The following is a 16952-nucleotide window of genomic DNA, read 5'->3' on the forward strand; positions in this document are numbered from 1 at the left end:
TTTGAGCCTCATGATAACCTCATAAAATAGGTACCCCTCTTATAGTCCTCACTTTACAGAAACAGACATCGTAGTGGTGAGGTAAGTAGCTGGCCCAGGTCACACAGAACAGGCTGGCTTCAGAGACTGTTTCCTTAACCATCATATCATTATGGTGCCTCTCACAGCAACAAAATAGTCAGTACAGAGTTTACAGTGTATCATTTAAAGAGTTTGGGGATTTGTAAATATAATGACAATTACAGGATGTTCCTCCCTGGTTTGATTATGTAAACTTGGTTGAGAAGCTGGAGAGAAGTGATGGGAGAATTGAGTTCTTAGAATTCACCATGAAATGTAATTAAAATACACTGCCTCTTGATTTCTAAGCTCTAAGTGATTTAAACTTCCCTCTAGTTAGATCCTAGTGTGGCTAACAGTTGGATTATGCTTCAAGAGCCTAACAATCATTCCAAAGGAAATGACTAGGGGTGAAGATCAAACTAATTTAGTGTGACATTAAATAAATACATGCATCCTTTTCATTGTTGTGCTTACAGCCAATTGTTATATAAGGTGCTATTTTTAATAGACAGATGAAATTTACTGTTGGTAATGGCTTACATGCACATCCAAAGAAAAACCACTAGAGATGGTTTGCATGATTAAAATCCCTTGAAACAAAATCATGCTAGAAAAAGCAGCCTTGCCCACTGGTTATAAAGGGAGAGTAATAATAAATGTGGACAAAGTCAACACAAGGTCTTACATGTGACTTTTAAATTTACAGAAAAAGTGAAAGGATCTGATTTGTGTATGAGAATTGGAAGAGCAGGGAGAAAGGGAGAAATAGGGCTGCCTGTTTCCTTCTGTTAAAATACCATTCTGAACCCTTGGGTGATTCAGTTTCAAAGAGACTGAGAAGCTTTTTCTTCTGCGTGTCAGCAACAAATAGCTGTCCATGATCATGGCCCATATCCACCTGGCCATGTTTAACGAAGAAAGAGGCAGGGTGGCTCCTGATAACCCCTAATTAGTCTTTGATAAAAGAAGAACGGACTTCCCGGGTGGTGCTAGTTGTAAAGAATCCACCCGCCAATGCAGGAGTTGTAAGAGACTCGGGTTCGATTCCTGGATTGGGACGATCCCCTGGAGGAGGGAATGGCAACCCACTCCAGTATTGTTCCCTGTAGAATCCCATGGACAGGGATTCTCTAAGCTTGGCGAGCTATAGTCCTTAAGGTCGCAAAGAGTCAGACACTACTGAAGTGACTTAGCATGCTTGAACGTAAAAGGGGAATATCACTAAATTTAACTGCATATTTAAACATAACTTCATGTCTTCATAAGCCAAAGAAAGATATAAATAAACAAAATGTAAGTCAGTAATTACCTTTTTATTTCTAGTACATCTACACTTTGCTTTTTAAAAATCTTTAAAAAATTTTGTCAGTTGTATTGTTTTTATAATTTCTCCAGCTTTATTGAGACACAATTGACAAACAATTTTGGGTAAGTTTAAAGTTCTATCCATTTCAATTGTTTGATCTCAAACTTTCTGGCACACAATACATTTACACATTTGTGCTCTTCACAAGGCTCCATGCAAGCCAGACAAGAAGTAGCATATGGCATAGTAGCAAAAGGGGGGACTGAAAAAGTGAATGTGATAAATCCTCTTTCACATTTCTGATATGTAATAGACATAGGTTTAACACTTTTACAAGCTGAAAGATAAATTTATAAGAAAAAATTCTCCCCTCTGCTAGTTTGAGCACTTTTGCTTCCCCCAAATGCCAAATTTATCATTTCTTGAGATACTACATCTAAAATTCATTAACTAAATACAGGAACTACTGTCTCAAAATTTCAATTGTCGCAAAGGCCTGTAACCATGCCTGTGACCCACTCTCCCAGGGCTCAAGAACTACAGGGAAATGTCTCCAGGGTATTTTCATAATGGGGTTTGTTTTTCTTCATAATGAGATTTTAACACTTCTTTGCAAGGTGTTAACAGTTCCACAAGAAGTGGCTTTCAATTCCATTCCCAGGCCAAAGGTTTCTATAGGAGTCAGGTATCAGCTCATTTACTGATCTTAAATCTCAGGTCCTTACACTTGAGGGAGAATAGAATCTGGAAAAGGTGCACTCCCCTCGGTCAAGGGGACACAGGCTAATTCCTCACACATCAGGAAATCCTCACTTGTCAGCTCTTAACTACAACCCTCCGGGTACAATTTCCCCATGCCTGAATATATTTCTAACTACTCCTCAGCTTTCTGCTCCGAACTTGACCTGGAGACATTTTCTTTGAAATCCATTCTGTTCTTGTCGAATGAAGCACACACTCCTTTTCGAATCAAGTTCCCACTACATGGGGGTACGCAGAAACCAGTTTCCAGGTGGCCATCTCATTCCACTGGTGATGCAGAGGGCTAAGAGCAGCAGGGAATTCCTGGCCCCAGCTAGTTGATTCGAAGAGGTGACATCTAAGCAATAGCAACAGCACTTGTATGGTACGTAGACAAGCAGGGCTGGGTTTGAACACATGATGCATGGCTGAAAATGTGTTTGAAAGTCAAATGAGTAAATTTCAAACAACAGACTTGTGAGGAAAGTGTTGATCCCAGAAATCAAAAAAAAAAAAAAAAAGGTTTCAAAGTTCCCATTCAAGATTCCTCTCTTGTCCAGGAACTGCTGTGTGTGGTAAGAACCTTCACAAGAAGCCAGTGCTGGGGTCAAGGGGGTCTGCCAGGTCTCAGCATCTCCTCTGACCTGATCACAGTCCCAGGAGATGAGTGGAGTGTTTGAAGGTTTTTGTGTCTCCCATCCTGGAGCTTCAGCAGACTGTCCTCTAAGACTCAGCTGCTGCCACAGGAAGGAATCAGAAAACATGCCTTGCCTCTGGCTGAAGTCACATAATTTCACATATTCATGGGGCCAGCATGTGCAACTATATCATGCGATCATCTGAAAGCTAGTTGCATGGAAATACACAAAAGCTTGAGTTCTGCCTATGAAAGGGAGTTTGGTGTCAGTGTGGGTAGAGTGGAAATGAAAGTCTTAGTTGCCCAGTTGTGTCCAACTCTTTGAGAGCCCATGGACTGTGGCCCACCAGACTCTTCTGCCCATGGAATTCTCCAAGCAAGAATTCTGGAGTGGGTAGCCATTCCTTTCTCTGGGGGAACTTTCCCAATTCAGGGATAGAACCCAGGTCTCCTGCATTGCAGAGAAATTCTTTACCATCTGGGCCACCAGGGAAGCCCTAGAGTAGAAGGGTAGGTAGTATAAAGTCAGGAGCTTGGAGGTCAAGGAGAACCTCAGGTGAAGGGCTGTGTCCTGTCTGATGATCCTGTTATCCTAGTCATTTAACAGTTCCCGTCTGGCTTGGTGTCTTGGTCTGTACAGGCTGCTGTAACAAAACACCACTAACTGGGTGGCTAATAAATAGCACGTGTATTTCTTACAGTTCTGGAGACTGGGGAGTCTAAGATCAAGGTGACAACAGATTCCGTGTCTGGAAACGGCTATGTCCTGGCCCACAGGTGACCACCTCCTCAATGTATCTTCATATGGCACAGAAGCCCAGCCAAGGAACTCTCCGGGATCTGTTTTATAAAGACAATAATCCCATTTGTTAGGGTTCGACCCTTATGATTTAGTTCAGTTCAGTCGCTCAGTCGTGTCCAGCTCTTTGCCACCCCATAAATCGCAGCACGCCAGGCCTCCCTGTCCATCACCGACTCCCAGAGTTCACTCAAACTCATGTCAATCGAGTCGGTGATGCCATCCAGCCATCTCATTCTCTGTCGTCCCCTTCTCCTCCTGCCCCCAATCCCTCCCAGCATCAGAGTCTTTTCCAATGAGACAACTCCTCGCATGAGGTAGCCAAAATACTGGAGTTTCAGCTTTAGCATCAGTCCTTCCAAAGAACACCCAGGACTGATCTCCTTCAGAATGGACTGGTTGGATCTCCTTGCAGTCCAAGGGACTCTCAAGAGTCTTCTCCAACACCACAGTTTAAAAACATCAATTCTTCGGCCCTCAGCCTTCTTCACAGTCCAACTCTCACATCCATACATGACCTCAGGAAAAACCATAGCCTTGATTAGACGGGCCTTTGTTGGCAAAGTAATGTCTCTGCTTTTCAACATGCTATCTAGGTTGGTCATAACTTTCCTGCCAAGGAGTAAGTGTCTTTTAATTTCATGGCTGCAGTCACCATCTTGCAGTGATTTTGGAGCCCCCCAAAATAAAGTCTGACACTGTTTCCACTCTTTCCCCATCTATTTCCCATGAAGTGATGGGACCGGATGCCATGATCTTCGTTTTCTGAATGTTGAGCTTTAACTCAACTTTTTCACTCTCCTCTTTCACTTTCATCAAGAGGCTTTTTAGTTCCTCTTCACTTTCTGCCATAAGGGTGGTGTCATCTGCATATCTGAGGTTATTGATATTTCTCCCAGCAATCTTGATTCCAGCTTGCGCTTCTTCCAGCCCAGCGTTTCTCATGATGTACTCTGCATAGAAGTTAAATAAGCAGGGTGACAATATACAGCTTTGACGCACTCCTTTCCTATTTGGAACCAGTCTGTTGTTCCATGTCCAGGTCTAACTGTTGCTTCCTGACCTGCATATAGGTTTCTCAAGAGGCAGGTCAGGTGGTCTGGTATTCCCATCTCTTTCAGAATTTTCCACAGTTGATTGTGATCCACACAGTCAAAGGCTTTGGCATAGTCAATAAAGCAGAAATTGATGTTTTTCTGGAACTCTCTTGCTCTTTCGATGATCCAGCAGATGTTGGTGATTTGATCTCTGGTTCCTCTGCCTTTTCTAAAACCAGCTTGAACATCTGGAAGTTCACGTTTCACATATTGCTGAAGCCTGGCTTGGAGAATTTTGAGCATTACTTTAGTAGCGTGTGAGATGAGTGCAATTGTGTGGTAGTTTGAGCATTCTTTGGCATTGCCTTTCTTTGGGATTGGAATGAAAACTGACCTTTCCCAGTCCTGTGGCCACTGCTGAGTTTTCCAAATTTGCTGGCATATTGAGCGTGGCACTTTCACAACATTATCTCTCAGGATTTGAAATAGCTCAACTGGAATTCCATCACTAGCTAGTGATGGATCGGGTTAGAAAAAAAAAAAGAGGCGGACTTAACTTTCCTCTATGGCTAAAACATGACTAGCATGTAAAGGACAGGGTCAACAACAGAAACCCTAGCAGCTTCATTTAAAGTATCACCGACTTTTTGCAACCCCATGGACTGCAGCACGCCAGGCTTCCCTGTCCATCACCAACTCCCAGAGCTTGCTCAAACTCATATCCATTGAGTCAGTGATTCCATCCAGCTATCTCATCCTCTGTCATCCCTTTCTCCTCCTGCCCTCAATTTTTCCCAGCATCAGGGTCTTTTCCAATGAGTCGGATCTTTGCATCAGGTGGCCAAAGGATTGGAGTTTCAGCTTCAGCATCAGTCCTTCCAATGAATATTCAGGACTGATTTCCTTTAGGATTGAGTGGTTGGCTCTTCTTGCAGTCCAGGGGAATCTCAAGAGTCTTCTCCAACACCACAGTTCAAAAGCATCGATGCTGTGGCGCTCAGCCTTCTTTGCAGTCCACCTCTCACATCCATACATGTCTACTAGAAAAGCCATAGCCTTGACTAGACGGACCTTTGTTGGCAAAGTAATGTCTCTGCTTTTTAATATGCTTTCTAGGTGTGTCATAACTTTTCTTCCAAGGAGCAAGCATCTTTTAATTTCATGGTTGTGGTCACAGTATGGGCTGATTATATGGAAACTAGGAGCTTACAGTAAAGGGAATATCTTTTGCCAATTGAGTTTCAACTTATTCTTTCAATAGTTGATGCACTCCAGTGACAGGCATGATTTCTATAGAGCTGAGCAGTGAGCTCAGCAATGGCAGCTCGCTGTACCTGTGAAGTAGCTGTATGTCTTGGCTGTGTTATTTGCTTATAAACTACCTGTGGAACAAACCCCAGAGAAACCTCTCTTTTGTTTCTAAATGAAGGGCTGGATGTGAGAGTTGGACTGTGAAGAAAGCTGAGTGCTGAAGAATTGATGCTTTTGAACTGTGGTGTTGGAGAAGACTCTTGAGAGTCCCTTGGACTGCAAGGAGATCCAAACAGTCCATTCTAAAGGAGATTGGTCCTGGGTGTTATTTGGAAGGAATGATGCTAAAGCTGAAACTCCAGTACTTTGGCCACCTCAAGCGAAGAGTTGACTCATTGGAAAAGACTCTGATGCTGGGAGGGATCGGAGGCAGGAGGAGAAGGGGACGACGGAGGATGAGATGGCTGGATGGCATCACCAACTCGATGGACGTGAGTCTGAGTGAACTCCAGGAGTTTGTGATGGACAGGGAGGCCTGGCATGCTGTAGTTAATGGGGTGGCAAAGAGCTGGACACGACTGAGGGACTGAACTGAAACTGAACTGAAGTGATGGGCTAGCAATTCCTATTCCTTTCTGAGCACTCCTAGAATCTGAGACATTGTGATGTTGAAAGTGTGTCCTTAATTCAGCAGCCCTTGGTACTCTAACCCTCCCTGGATGGGGGAAGGCTCTGGGGCAGGATGACAGATCTGCCTGCCAATGCAAGAGATGTGGGTTCGATCCCTGGGTTGGGAAGATCTACTGGAGAAGGAAATGGCAACCCACTCCAGTATCTTGAGCCTGGTGGACTACAGTCCATGGGGTCACAAGAGTCGGACACGACTTAGTGACTAAACCACAAGAACCCTTGATTTTACTGGAACCTCAAGAAAGGAGATGGGGGCAGGGAGAGGAACAATAGGAGAGGCTGAGGCCAGGTTAAATTGAGGGAGCTTTCCAACTGAATGCTCTATGACAATCTAGAGGGGTGGGATGGGGTGGCAGATGGGAGGGAGGTTCAAGAGGGAGGGGATATATGTGTACCTACGGCTGACTCATGTTGACATACAGCAGAAACCAATATTGTAAAGCAATTTTTTTTTTCATTCCTTTTTAAAAGTATTTTTCCCCATCCTCAACCCCCCTCCCACCTCCCTTCCCATCCCATCCCTCAGGGTCATCCCAGTGCACTGGCCCTGAGCACCCTGTCTCATGCACTGAACCTGGAGTGGTGATCTATTTCACATATGATAATATACATGTTTCAGTGCTATTCTCCCAAATCATCCCACTCTCGCCTTCTCCCAGAGTCTAAAAGTCTGTTCTTTACATCTGTGTCTCTTTTGCTGTCTCGCATATAGGGTCATCATTACCATCTTTCTAAATTTCATATATATGCATTAATATACTGTATTGGTGTTTTCCTTTTTGATTTACTTTGCGCCGAATAATAAGCTCCAGTTTCATCCACCTCATTAGAACTGATTCAAATGCATTCTTTTTAATAGCTGAGTAATATTCCATTGTGTATATGTACCATTGCTTTCTTATCCATTCATCTGCCAATGGGCATTTAGGTTGCTTCCATGTCCTGGCTATTGTAAACAGTGCTGCGATGAACATTGGGGTACACGTGTCTCTTTCAATTCTGGTTTCCTTGGTGTGTATGCCCAGCAGTGGGACTGCTGGGTCATAAATCAGATCAGATCAGATCAGTCACTCAGTCGTGTCCGACTATTTGCGATCCCATGAATTGCAGCACGCCAGGACTCCCTGTCCATCACCAACTCCCAGAGTTCACTCAGACTCACGTCCATCGAGTCAGTGATACCATCCAGCCATCTCATCCTCTGTCGTCCCCTTCTCCTCTTGCCCCCAATCCCTCCCAGCATCAGAGTCTTTTCCAATGAGTCAACTCTTCGCATGAGGTGGCCAAAGTACTGGAGTTTCAGCTTTAGCATCATTCCTTCCAAAGAAATCCCAGGGTTGATCTCCTTCAGAATGGACTGGATGGATCTCCTTGCAGTCCAAGGGACTCTCAAGAGTCTTCTCCAACACCACAGTTCAAAAGCATCAATTCTTCGGAAAGCATCAATTTTCTGTGGAAAATTCTGAAAGAGATGGGAATACCAGAACACCTGATCTGCCTTTTGAGAAATTTGTATGCAGGTCAGGAAGCAACAGTTAGAACTGGACATGGAACAACAAACTGGTTCCAAATACGAAAAGGAGTTCATCAAGGCTGTATATTGTCACCCTGTTTATTTAACTTATATGCAGAATACACCATGAGAAACGCTAGACTGGAAGAAACACAAGCTGGAATCAAGATTGCCGGGAGAAATATCAATAACCTCAGATATGCAGATGACACCACACTCATGGCAGAAAGTGAAGAGGAACTAAAAAGCCTCTTGATGAAAGTGAAAGTGGAGAGTGAAAAAGTTGGCTTAAAGCTCAACATTCAGAAAACGAAGATCATGGCATCCGGTCCCATCACTTCATGGGAAATAGATGGGGAAACAGTGGAAACAGTGTCAGACTTTATTTTGGGGGGCTCCAAAATCACTACAGATGGTGACTGCAGCCATGAAATTAAAAGACGCTTACTCCTTGGAAGGAAAGTTATGACCAACCTAGATAGCATATTGGAAAGCAGAGACATTACTTTGCCAACAAAGGTTCATCTAGTCAAGGCTATGATTTTTCCTGTGGTCATGAATGGATGTGAGAGTTGGACTGTGAAGAAGGCTGAGCGCTGGGTCATATGGCAGTTCTATTTCCAGTTTTTAAAGGAATCTCCACACTGTTCTCCATAGTGGCTGTACTAGTTTGCATTCCCACCAACAGTGTAAGATGGTTCATTTTTCTCTGCACCCTCTCCAGCATTTATTTTTGTAGACTTTTGGATAGCAGTCATTCTGACCAGTGTGAGATGGTCCTCATTGTGATTTTGATTTGCATTTCTCTGATAATGAGTGATGTTGAGCATCTTTTCATGTGTTTGTTAGCCATCTGGATGTGTTCTTTGGAGAAATGTCTGTTTAGTTCTTTGGCCCATTTTTTGATTGGGTCGCTTATTTTTCTGGAGTTGCTTGTATATTTTTGAGATTCTTTGTCAGTTGCTTCATTTGCTATTATTTTCTCCAATTCTGAAGGCTGTCTTTTCACCTTGCTTATAGTTTCCTTCATTGTGAAAAAGATTTTAAGTTTAATTAGGTCCCATTTATTTTTTTCTTTTATTTCCATTACTCTGGGAGGTGGGTCATGAGGATCCTGCTATGATTTATGTCAGAGAGTGTTTTGCCTATGTTTTCCTCTAGGAGTTTTATAGTTTCTGGTCTTACATTTAGATCTTTAATCCATTTTGAGTTTATATTTATATATGGTGTTAGAAAGTGTTCTAGTTTCATTCTTTTACAAGTGGTTGACCAGTTTTCCCAGCACCACTTGTTAAACAGATTGTCTTTTCTCCATTGTATATTCGTGCTTCCTTTGTCAAAGATAAGGTGTCCATAGGTACTTGGATTTATCTCTGGGCTTTCTATTTTGTTCCATTGATCTATGTTTCTGTCTTTGTGCCAGTATCACACTGTCTTGAAGACTGTTGCTTTGTAGTATAGCCTGAAGCCAGGCAGGTTGATTCCTCCAGTTCCATTCTTCTTTCTCAAGATTGCTTTGGCTATTCAAGGCTTTTTGTATTTTCCATACAAATTGTGAAATTATTTGTTCTAGTTCTCTGAAAGATACTGTTGGTAGCTTGATAGGGATTGCATTGAATCTATAGATTGCTTTGGGTAGTAAACTCATTTTCACTATATTGATTCTTCTGATCCATGAACATGGTATGTTTCTCCATCTGTTTGTGTCATCTTTGATTTCTTTCATCAGTGGCAATTATTCTTCAATTAAAAATAAGTAAATTTAAAAAAAAATCAAGGGAGTTTTGAGGGCAACAGAGATTAACTAGATACTGGCATGTAACAATCAAAAACCAGGTATGCAAAAGAAGAGTCACCCTGGGAAGGGACTTGCTGGGAATGCTTCTGAGTAATGCTTAAGAAAAAGTAAATTCTGGTACTTTATCCACTCCTCGTTTACATGCACTTATTGCTATAGAAGGCCCAATTGAAGAGGTTGAGTGGCAAATCTTTTTCCTGATCAACACAAGCAATTTTTCCCCTTTCACGTTCATTTTTAAAAATATTCTAAATGCATTTCTACTTTCAACTGCTTTCCTAACTGAACACGGCACATTTCTCATTCTTTCATTTAAAAATGGGGCGTGTCAACCAAATTGAATGAAACTATCATCTTTTTGGAGGGGTCAATTTATTTATAATATGTATAAACTAAGTATAAAGTGCATTTCAGGCTAAAGGCATTGAGCTTCATCTGGCAAAAAAAAATTACAAAATATCAGATAATTCATTTGCAAATGAACACAACACAGAAAGAACAATGATAAATTTTAATCAAAGTCAGGAATATAAAGATTCTGGCTCAATTTTTCTTCAGTTCCCCAGATAACACTTTTTTCCTACCGTCTTTACTGCATTTTAACAGGCATATCATAATAAACTTGTCTTGGACTGTATCTATGATTACAAATAAAAAATACACATCCATTAAGTCCTTAAACACCATTTAAAAGACCAAAGTGTCAATGCTAAGTTTCTGATTTTAATGAAAATTCTGAACACTAAATGAGCATTGTTGCATTTATAATGCTGATTTTTAAAAGCTATCTGAAAGTAAAATACAGTAAAATTATTGCTTTCAAAGTTATGTTGACATAAACCATACAAGACAGAATTGAAACGATAGCAAACTGCATGAAAGCAATTAAATAACCAATCTTTTGGCATTTTACACACCTCTAAAGTGATCATGTTAGTCCTTATCTTGAAACAGAAGTCTTGTCATCTAGATACTTAAATTCTATCCATATTAAGATATATCCTGAGGATATTAGTGTGTTTAACCACAGGAATGACTTAAATTTTGCATGTTAAGCAGGACAATAAAACCTCAATGTGAAGTTCTGTAGGTATATTACTTTGCCAGATAATACAAAAAAAAAAAAAAAATCACAAATGCAAAATCAAGAATATTTATTCTCATTACTTTAAAAAAAAAAAGCAACACTTATTTCACAATCCCTGGAACTGTAAAATAGCTATTTTTTTAATTTACAGAATCACAGGAAGTATTTGAAATGTTAAAATACACATGCTGAAAGTGATTTACTGTATCAGCACCAAAAATCTGAAAAGTTTACAAAAATTGCTTAGATGTGTAAGGTGCATTGATTCATGAATTACATTCAGTTTGAGGGAAGAAACAGTACCCCAAAACTCATTGATATTTAATAACTTCCAACTCAGTTTATAGCAAAATAAAAAATACTGCTTTTAGTTTTTCTTTATGTAAGGCATCTAAAATTTAGATCCAAAATTGAAGTGCTGCCTTTTACTGTGAGTGGCAGTTTGTTGATTACATTTTTTATGTTCCAGTTTAAGATATTTCACACATAATATTTAATGCCCTAAAAATATTTTAAGAAACTTGAGTCATTTTTTGAACATCTGAAGCTAACAAAAAAGTTGGATTTCTTATATTTTTAGGTAGAATTGGGTATGAAGTCACTGTGTATCAAATAAAAGTATTTCTTAACTGTTAACAGTCCCAATCACTTCATTAAGACTTTTTTATTGATAAATAAATATGTTGTTATCTTTTCAGGCAAAAATTACTATCAGAAATCAGATGAAAGTAAATACAGAATCTTTGGGTTTACAATCTAAAATCATTGTGACATTAAAGTGCGCCTCTTTCCAAACCACTTGGCCAAGGCTGAGAACAATTAAATAAGGAAAACTTAGGCCAGTAAGGTTCTAACTGTACTAATATGCTGTCCTGAATGACCTACTAAGGCTGGGGAAGGGACCTGGCCAGATTCCTCAGCTCTGGGGAGTTGCCCCCTCCTGCCTCACTCTGAATAGCTTATGCAAAATCAAGTTATTCACACTGCTAACACAAAATCCATCAAGCTACAGTCCTGAATGCCATCTACATTTATATATTTACTTTGTACTGTGTACATTAAACAAAGAATTCTGTTGTGCTTTTCATGTATTTGATATGTTTTCTTATTTTATTTATAGGTTTCTTGGGAAGGGAAGAGAAAGACTAAGAAAAGAAATACAACAGGGGAGTCAGACTGTAAAGTAACATTACAGCCCAATATCTTTTTAATTTAAAAGATACTATCATCAGAAGGCAATATACATATATATATGTAAAAGAAAACAAAGTCTGCTCCCTAAAATCCATATCGTTCCATGATAGATTTTCACAGCGACTAGTATATATCAATATATTTTTCATATCTGTTCAGTTAGCCATTGGTATGCTTTTAGAATTAAAAGATGCCATTAGCATCATGGTCTGAAATTGTACCATTAGAGAGATGTGCTTGAAAATGGTTCAGTGATTTGCTCATTATGATGACTATTTACAAAGACAGCTATTTACGTTAGCAATAAATAATCCTGATATCAAAAGAGATAATGGACATGCACACACCGAGATGGCTGCATGCTCTTAAAATATTTACATGTAGTTTTTCTGGTAGGGCTTTCCCACTAACAGTGAAAGTGTGCTCCCTTCGGTTTTCTCCACGTCAGTCTTGCTTCTGGGGAATGCATCCTTCCATTTCCACAACTTCGGGCCATCCTTCATATTTATTTGTGTCCTTATTGTTCTTTATGTGCTGTTGGAACACAACCACAGTATAGTACTTTAGCAAACTGCATATCTGCAATAACATAATTAAGTATACTCATTTCAGTAACACTTCTATCAACATATAAATTAGTGTTCAAGATATTAAATGAGCAATGCTTGGGGTCTGGCATACAGTGGCAGACCTTCAAAGAGGAACTGAAAGAACAAAACACCACAGATGGTCTTTAAAGATCCTTTGTAAGTCAAATATAAGTTTACATTCTACTAAGTTCTAAAGTATATCTGTACTTCATTGATTCTAATATCAAAAGTTCAGCTAAAATTTTTAATAACCAACCTCCTAAAGGTCTTATGATACAAGTAATCATAGGCCAATGCATTGTCACATAGGAAAAAAATTTCATGTAGAATTTGACTTTTTTAAATTTTAAAATTAAAATAGTATCATGGTTATTTCAAATAACTGATTGCCAGGAACCTATGAAAAAATATGGAAATATATTATGGAAACATATTTAATGTCTGCTTTATCTAAGTTGCAAATAACTGGGATAGGAATACATAGTGAATGGTTTCACACAATTGCTGTTGCCCATTAATTATGAAGTCTGAGACACTAACCTGTTCAAAAGGGCTTTTTGTCTTAATGCCTTTTCCACCACAGAAGACCCAGTTGTCTCTGAAACCAAGATGAGTAATAGATGTACTCCCCAATTCAGCAATCAGCCGCCGGGCCTCATCATTGAGTCTTGAAGAAGAGAAAAAGAATGATACAGTAAACGTAGTGTACTGTATGTGGTCTAAGGAATACTGATACACTTACAATATTTAACATACAACCATGAAATAAATGAGAAAACCCTGGCTTAAATAAGAGAACATAAAAAAATAAATTTTATCAGAGTAACATTCCTACTATTTGAATTCTTTAATGATGAAAGTTATGAAATCTAGCAAATAAATTTCTAGCTTATGCTATTTAGAAGTACCTTTTTTTGTGTCTTAATTTCACAACAGTTCATTTTCATTTACATTCCATCAAATAAAAATAGGAAACTGTCATTTTTTGTCAGTAGATACCCATTCAGGTTAATACAAGATCTTAAGTAGTCAACATCTTTGTAAAATTAAAAATCACTTTGAATCTCCACTAAACTCTTTGTAAATTACATTTGAGTAGAATTAAGGTAAGTGCTAATATAAATCTGGATGTTTCTAATACTAGGTTTACTTATATCTACTTCATAACAGTAATTTTTGCCTGAAGAGATAATAACACATTTATCAATAGGAAAGTCCTGATTACTGATTGGGATTGATAACATTTAAAAAATAATTTTATTTGACATACAGTGAGTTTATACTCAATTCTACAGGCAAATATAAGAGACCTGACTTTTTCTGTTAACTTCAAATGTTCGCAAAATGACTCAAGTTTTTCAAATATTTTTAGGGTATTAAATATTTTATGTGAAGTATCTGAAACTGGCAAGGCAGTTCTCATGTAACTAACCTGAAGATAAACAGGATACTTTATGTTAAAAAAAAAAAAAAGCTTCATGAACAGGACAGAGCTACATATGTCATTAGCCCTTCACAATTAGTCACATCCAGGGGGCAGTGAAGCTGTTTTAACCACAGCTTGGGCACTGCTGCCCTCCTGGGAAAGGTCATAAGAATCGGTGAGAAAATCAGGGGCAGACCTGGAATACTTAGTCTTTCAGATTCATAACTATATCAAGTGATGCATTTATAACCAAGGGAAATCAAAATAAATGAAATGGCTGTGCAAAAGGACCAGTGAAGTCTCAGCTTCTGAAGATTCTGACACCTTCACACACAACTACACGTACTTGCGTCTGGCTTTCTCCCCAAAGTGGGTCTGTAGCTGTGTTTCTTGTAATCGTCCTTACATGAATTGCTATCACTTTCATTCATCTGCCTATTTGGTAAGCAATTTCTGTAGTAGATGGACATCCCCTGAAAGTATTGTCTGAACTGTTTTCTTGCTTCTGAACAGTGTTAGTATGTCATGGATCTGCAGACTATTACATTCCACTCTTTAGTTTATTCAAATGTTCTACTGCTGGCCCCTTAATTAGAACTTTTTACTGGTATCAGCACTAGTAGTGAATTTTGCTGCTTTATCTAGAATAAATGGTGCAGAACAGAGGTCGTGCTTACTAGGGCAGCCTAGTGACAACCTCCTGGAGGAAGGCCTACGGGCTTCAGTCAGTTACATCTCAGAAAAATCACAAATTGCACCTCAGGGTGCAGGCTTCAGGGCTGCTTGTAAATAGCTGAATGTTAGGTTCACAAATGCCAAGAGATTGCTTCATACACAAAAAATGCCTTCATAGTAGGTGGTTATCCAAATGCAGGCCTGGCCCCCTGCCAGAAGTACATGCAATTTTTTCTTATCTAAAAAACTTTACAATTAAGAAATATAATGAAGGACAGTCATTTTTCCTTCTGCATTTCCAAATTATAGAAGTTGTTGTTTTGATCTGCATGAATAAACTAACCAATCTAGCAGCAACATGAAACTGAGCTTTCCATTTTGATTCTGCTCATCTTTCCTTACTTTCCCTTGAGAATACCCTGAGGTCCTAAGCAGAAAAGGATTACTACAGCAGGGCTTAGAAAGGCCTAAGAGCAAGACTGGTCCTTGGCTGGCTCTGGAAGCTTGGATTTGGGAAGGCTCCCCCATTCCCATAACTGATCAGAATGGCTCTCATGTGTCTAAACTGTGCAAACAAAGTAGTTTATACGAAACACCTACTTTCTGGCTGGGAATCTGGAATTTGGGGATGCATAAGGCAGACGGTGCCTCATGACCAGCTCCCAGTAAAAACCCTGGGCCGTGAGCTCTAATAAGCTTCCCTGGTGGACAGCACATCCCAGTGTTGTCACAATCTCTTGCTAGAGGAATTAAGCATGTTCTGTGTCACTCCGCTTGGGAGAAGACTCTTGGAAACTCAGGCCTGGTGCCCTGGTTCCCTCCAGACTCTGCTCTGAACTAGCTGCCCTTCGCGGATTCTGCTTTGCATCTTTTTGCTGTAACAAATCGTAGCCCTGAGTGAGCAGGTCTATAAGCAGAGTCCTGAATTCCTCCCAGTGAATAACCAAACCTGGGGGTGGGCTTGGGCACCCATGCCATATGTCCCTGTGTCTAGCTAACTACAAGTTTATAACAAGACAACTTCCTCAACAATTTCTGAAGTTTTCTAATCTGCTTATGTAGAATTTTATTATTCCTTTTTGCTATCTTCTATGTAACTAAATAAAAGATGATTTCATGGTTCAAAGAAATGTTGAAAACCATGCAACACAGTCAATATTTTGAGTGCTTGATATAGCAGATGTCAAAATATCCCATTTCTTTAAAAGGCAGTGCAGTGTAACTAATACATTTATACACAGCATTAATTCTGGAGATATATAACTGACCCTGGAACAATCTGGGTTTGAACTGCCAGAGTCCATGTCTATCCCATGATGGGTTCAAATTAAGAAAAGGAGTGTGCAAAAATACAAGGCAAACCATGTTACTAATGACAGCACTTTTAATACTACTACCAGGAAGACCTGAGTGCTCAAAATGAGATGAGGTTCATAAAACTACTAAAGGCCACAGAGAGAAATTTTGCTGCCAAGTATAAATAATGAGGGGATCCACTGTTTCAGGAGAATGATAGGGTATCAAGATCAAAACACAACTGTCTTTTCCAAGGAGGCAAACACTCTTTGATCAACATAAAAAGGGAAGAGTGGCTCAGGAATGTTCATAGTACTTTAAATTTAAGCCTCGAGGCCCGCACGTGACACCCTTAATTTCTTAAGGAACTTGTTAATATAATCTTCAAGGTAATGTCAGTTATTTTAGAAGCATCATGGAAAGTGAAGACGTTAAGACGTTAAAAGTTAAATATTTCAGTTTTTAAAAAAAACAAGGGAATTTTTAAAAACAATAATTCAATAAAACTAAATCTAACTCCTAGCAAAATTTTAGAATGGATTACAAGAAGGAGATCCTGTGAGTATTAAAGAAAGAATAAGAAAAAAAAGAGAAAGAGTAGTAGGAAGGGGGCTAGATTAATAAAGCCATGTAAACATCGTCTCATACTTTCAACTTTATACGCAGTTTTGGGGCAGTAAGCCAGGGTATTATAATTAGCATTATCCATGAATTTCAAGAAGGCATCTGACAGTCTCAGAAAATTAAATAATTAAACAGCAACTGGACAGTATGCCTATTAGAGTACATTGGAAACTAAAAAGTAGTTTCTGCAGCTGGCTAATAGATGAATCCCTCAGAAGTGGTCTC

General features: G+C 39.4%; 1 protein-coding gene across 2 annotated transcripts in view; it reads right to left on the reverse strand.

Annotated features, from left to right (window-relative positions):
• Nucleotides 1-10327: 10327 nt before the first annotated feature.
• The window catches only part of FAM3C (FAM3 metabolism regulating signaling molecule C), a 54180-nt gene continuing 47555 nt past the window's right edge, over nucleotides 10328-16952 (reverse strand). For both annotated transcript variants that reach the window (XM_061414537.1, XM_061414536.1), the window contains exons 9-10: nucleotides 13247-13373; nucleotides 10328-12650 (exon numbers count right to left, since the gene is read on the reverse strand). In XM_061414537.1, the coding sequence (XP_061270521.1) occupies nucleotides 12561-12650; nucleotides 13247-13373 (217 nt within the window). In that variant the 3' untranslated portion in view covers nucleotides 10328-12560. The remainder of the gene's footprint in view (nucleotides 12651-13246; nucleotides 13374-16952) is intronic.

This window comes from Bos javanicus, chromosome 4 (assembly GCF_032452875.1).
Source record: "Bos javanicus breed banteng chromosome 4, ARS-OSU_banteng_1.0, whole genome shotgun sequence".
Classification (NCBI taxonomy): domain Eukaryota; kingdom Metazoa; phylum Chordata; class Mammalia; order Artiodactyla; family Bovidae; genus Bos; species Bos javanicus.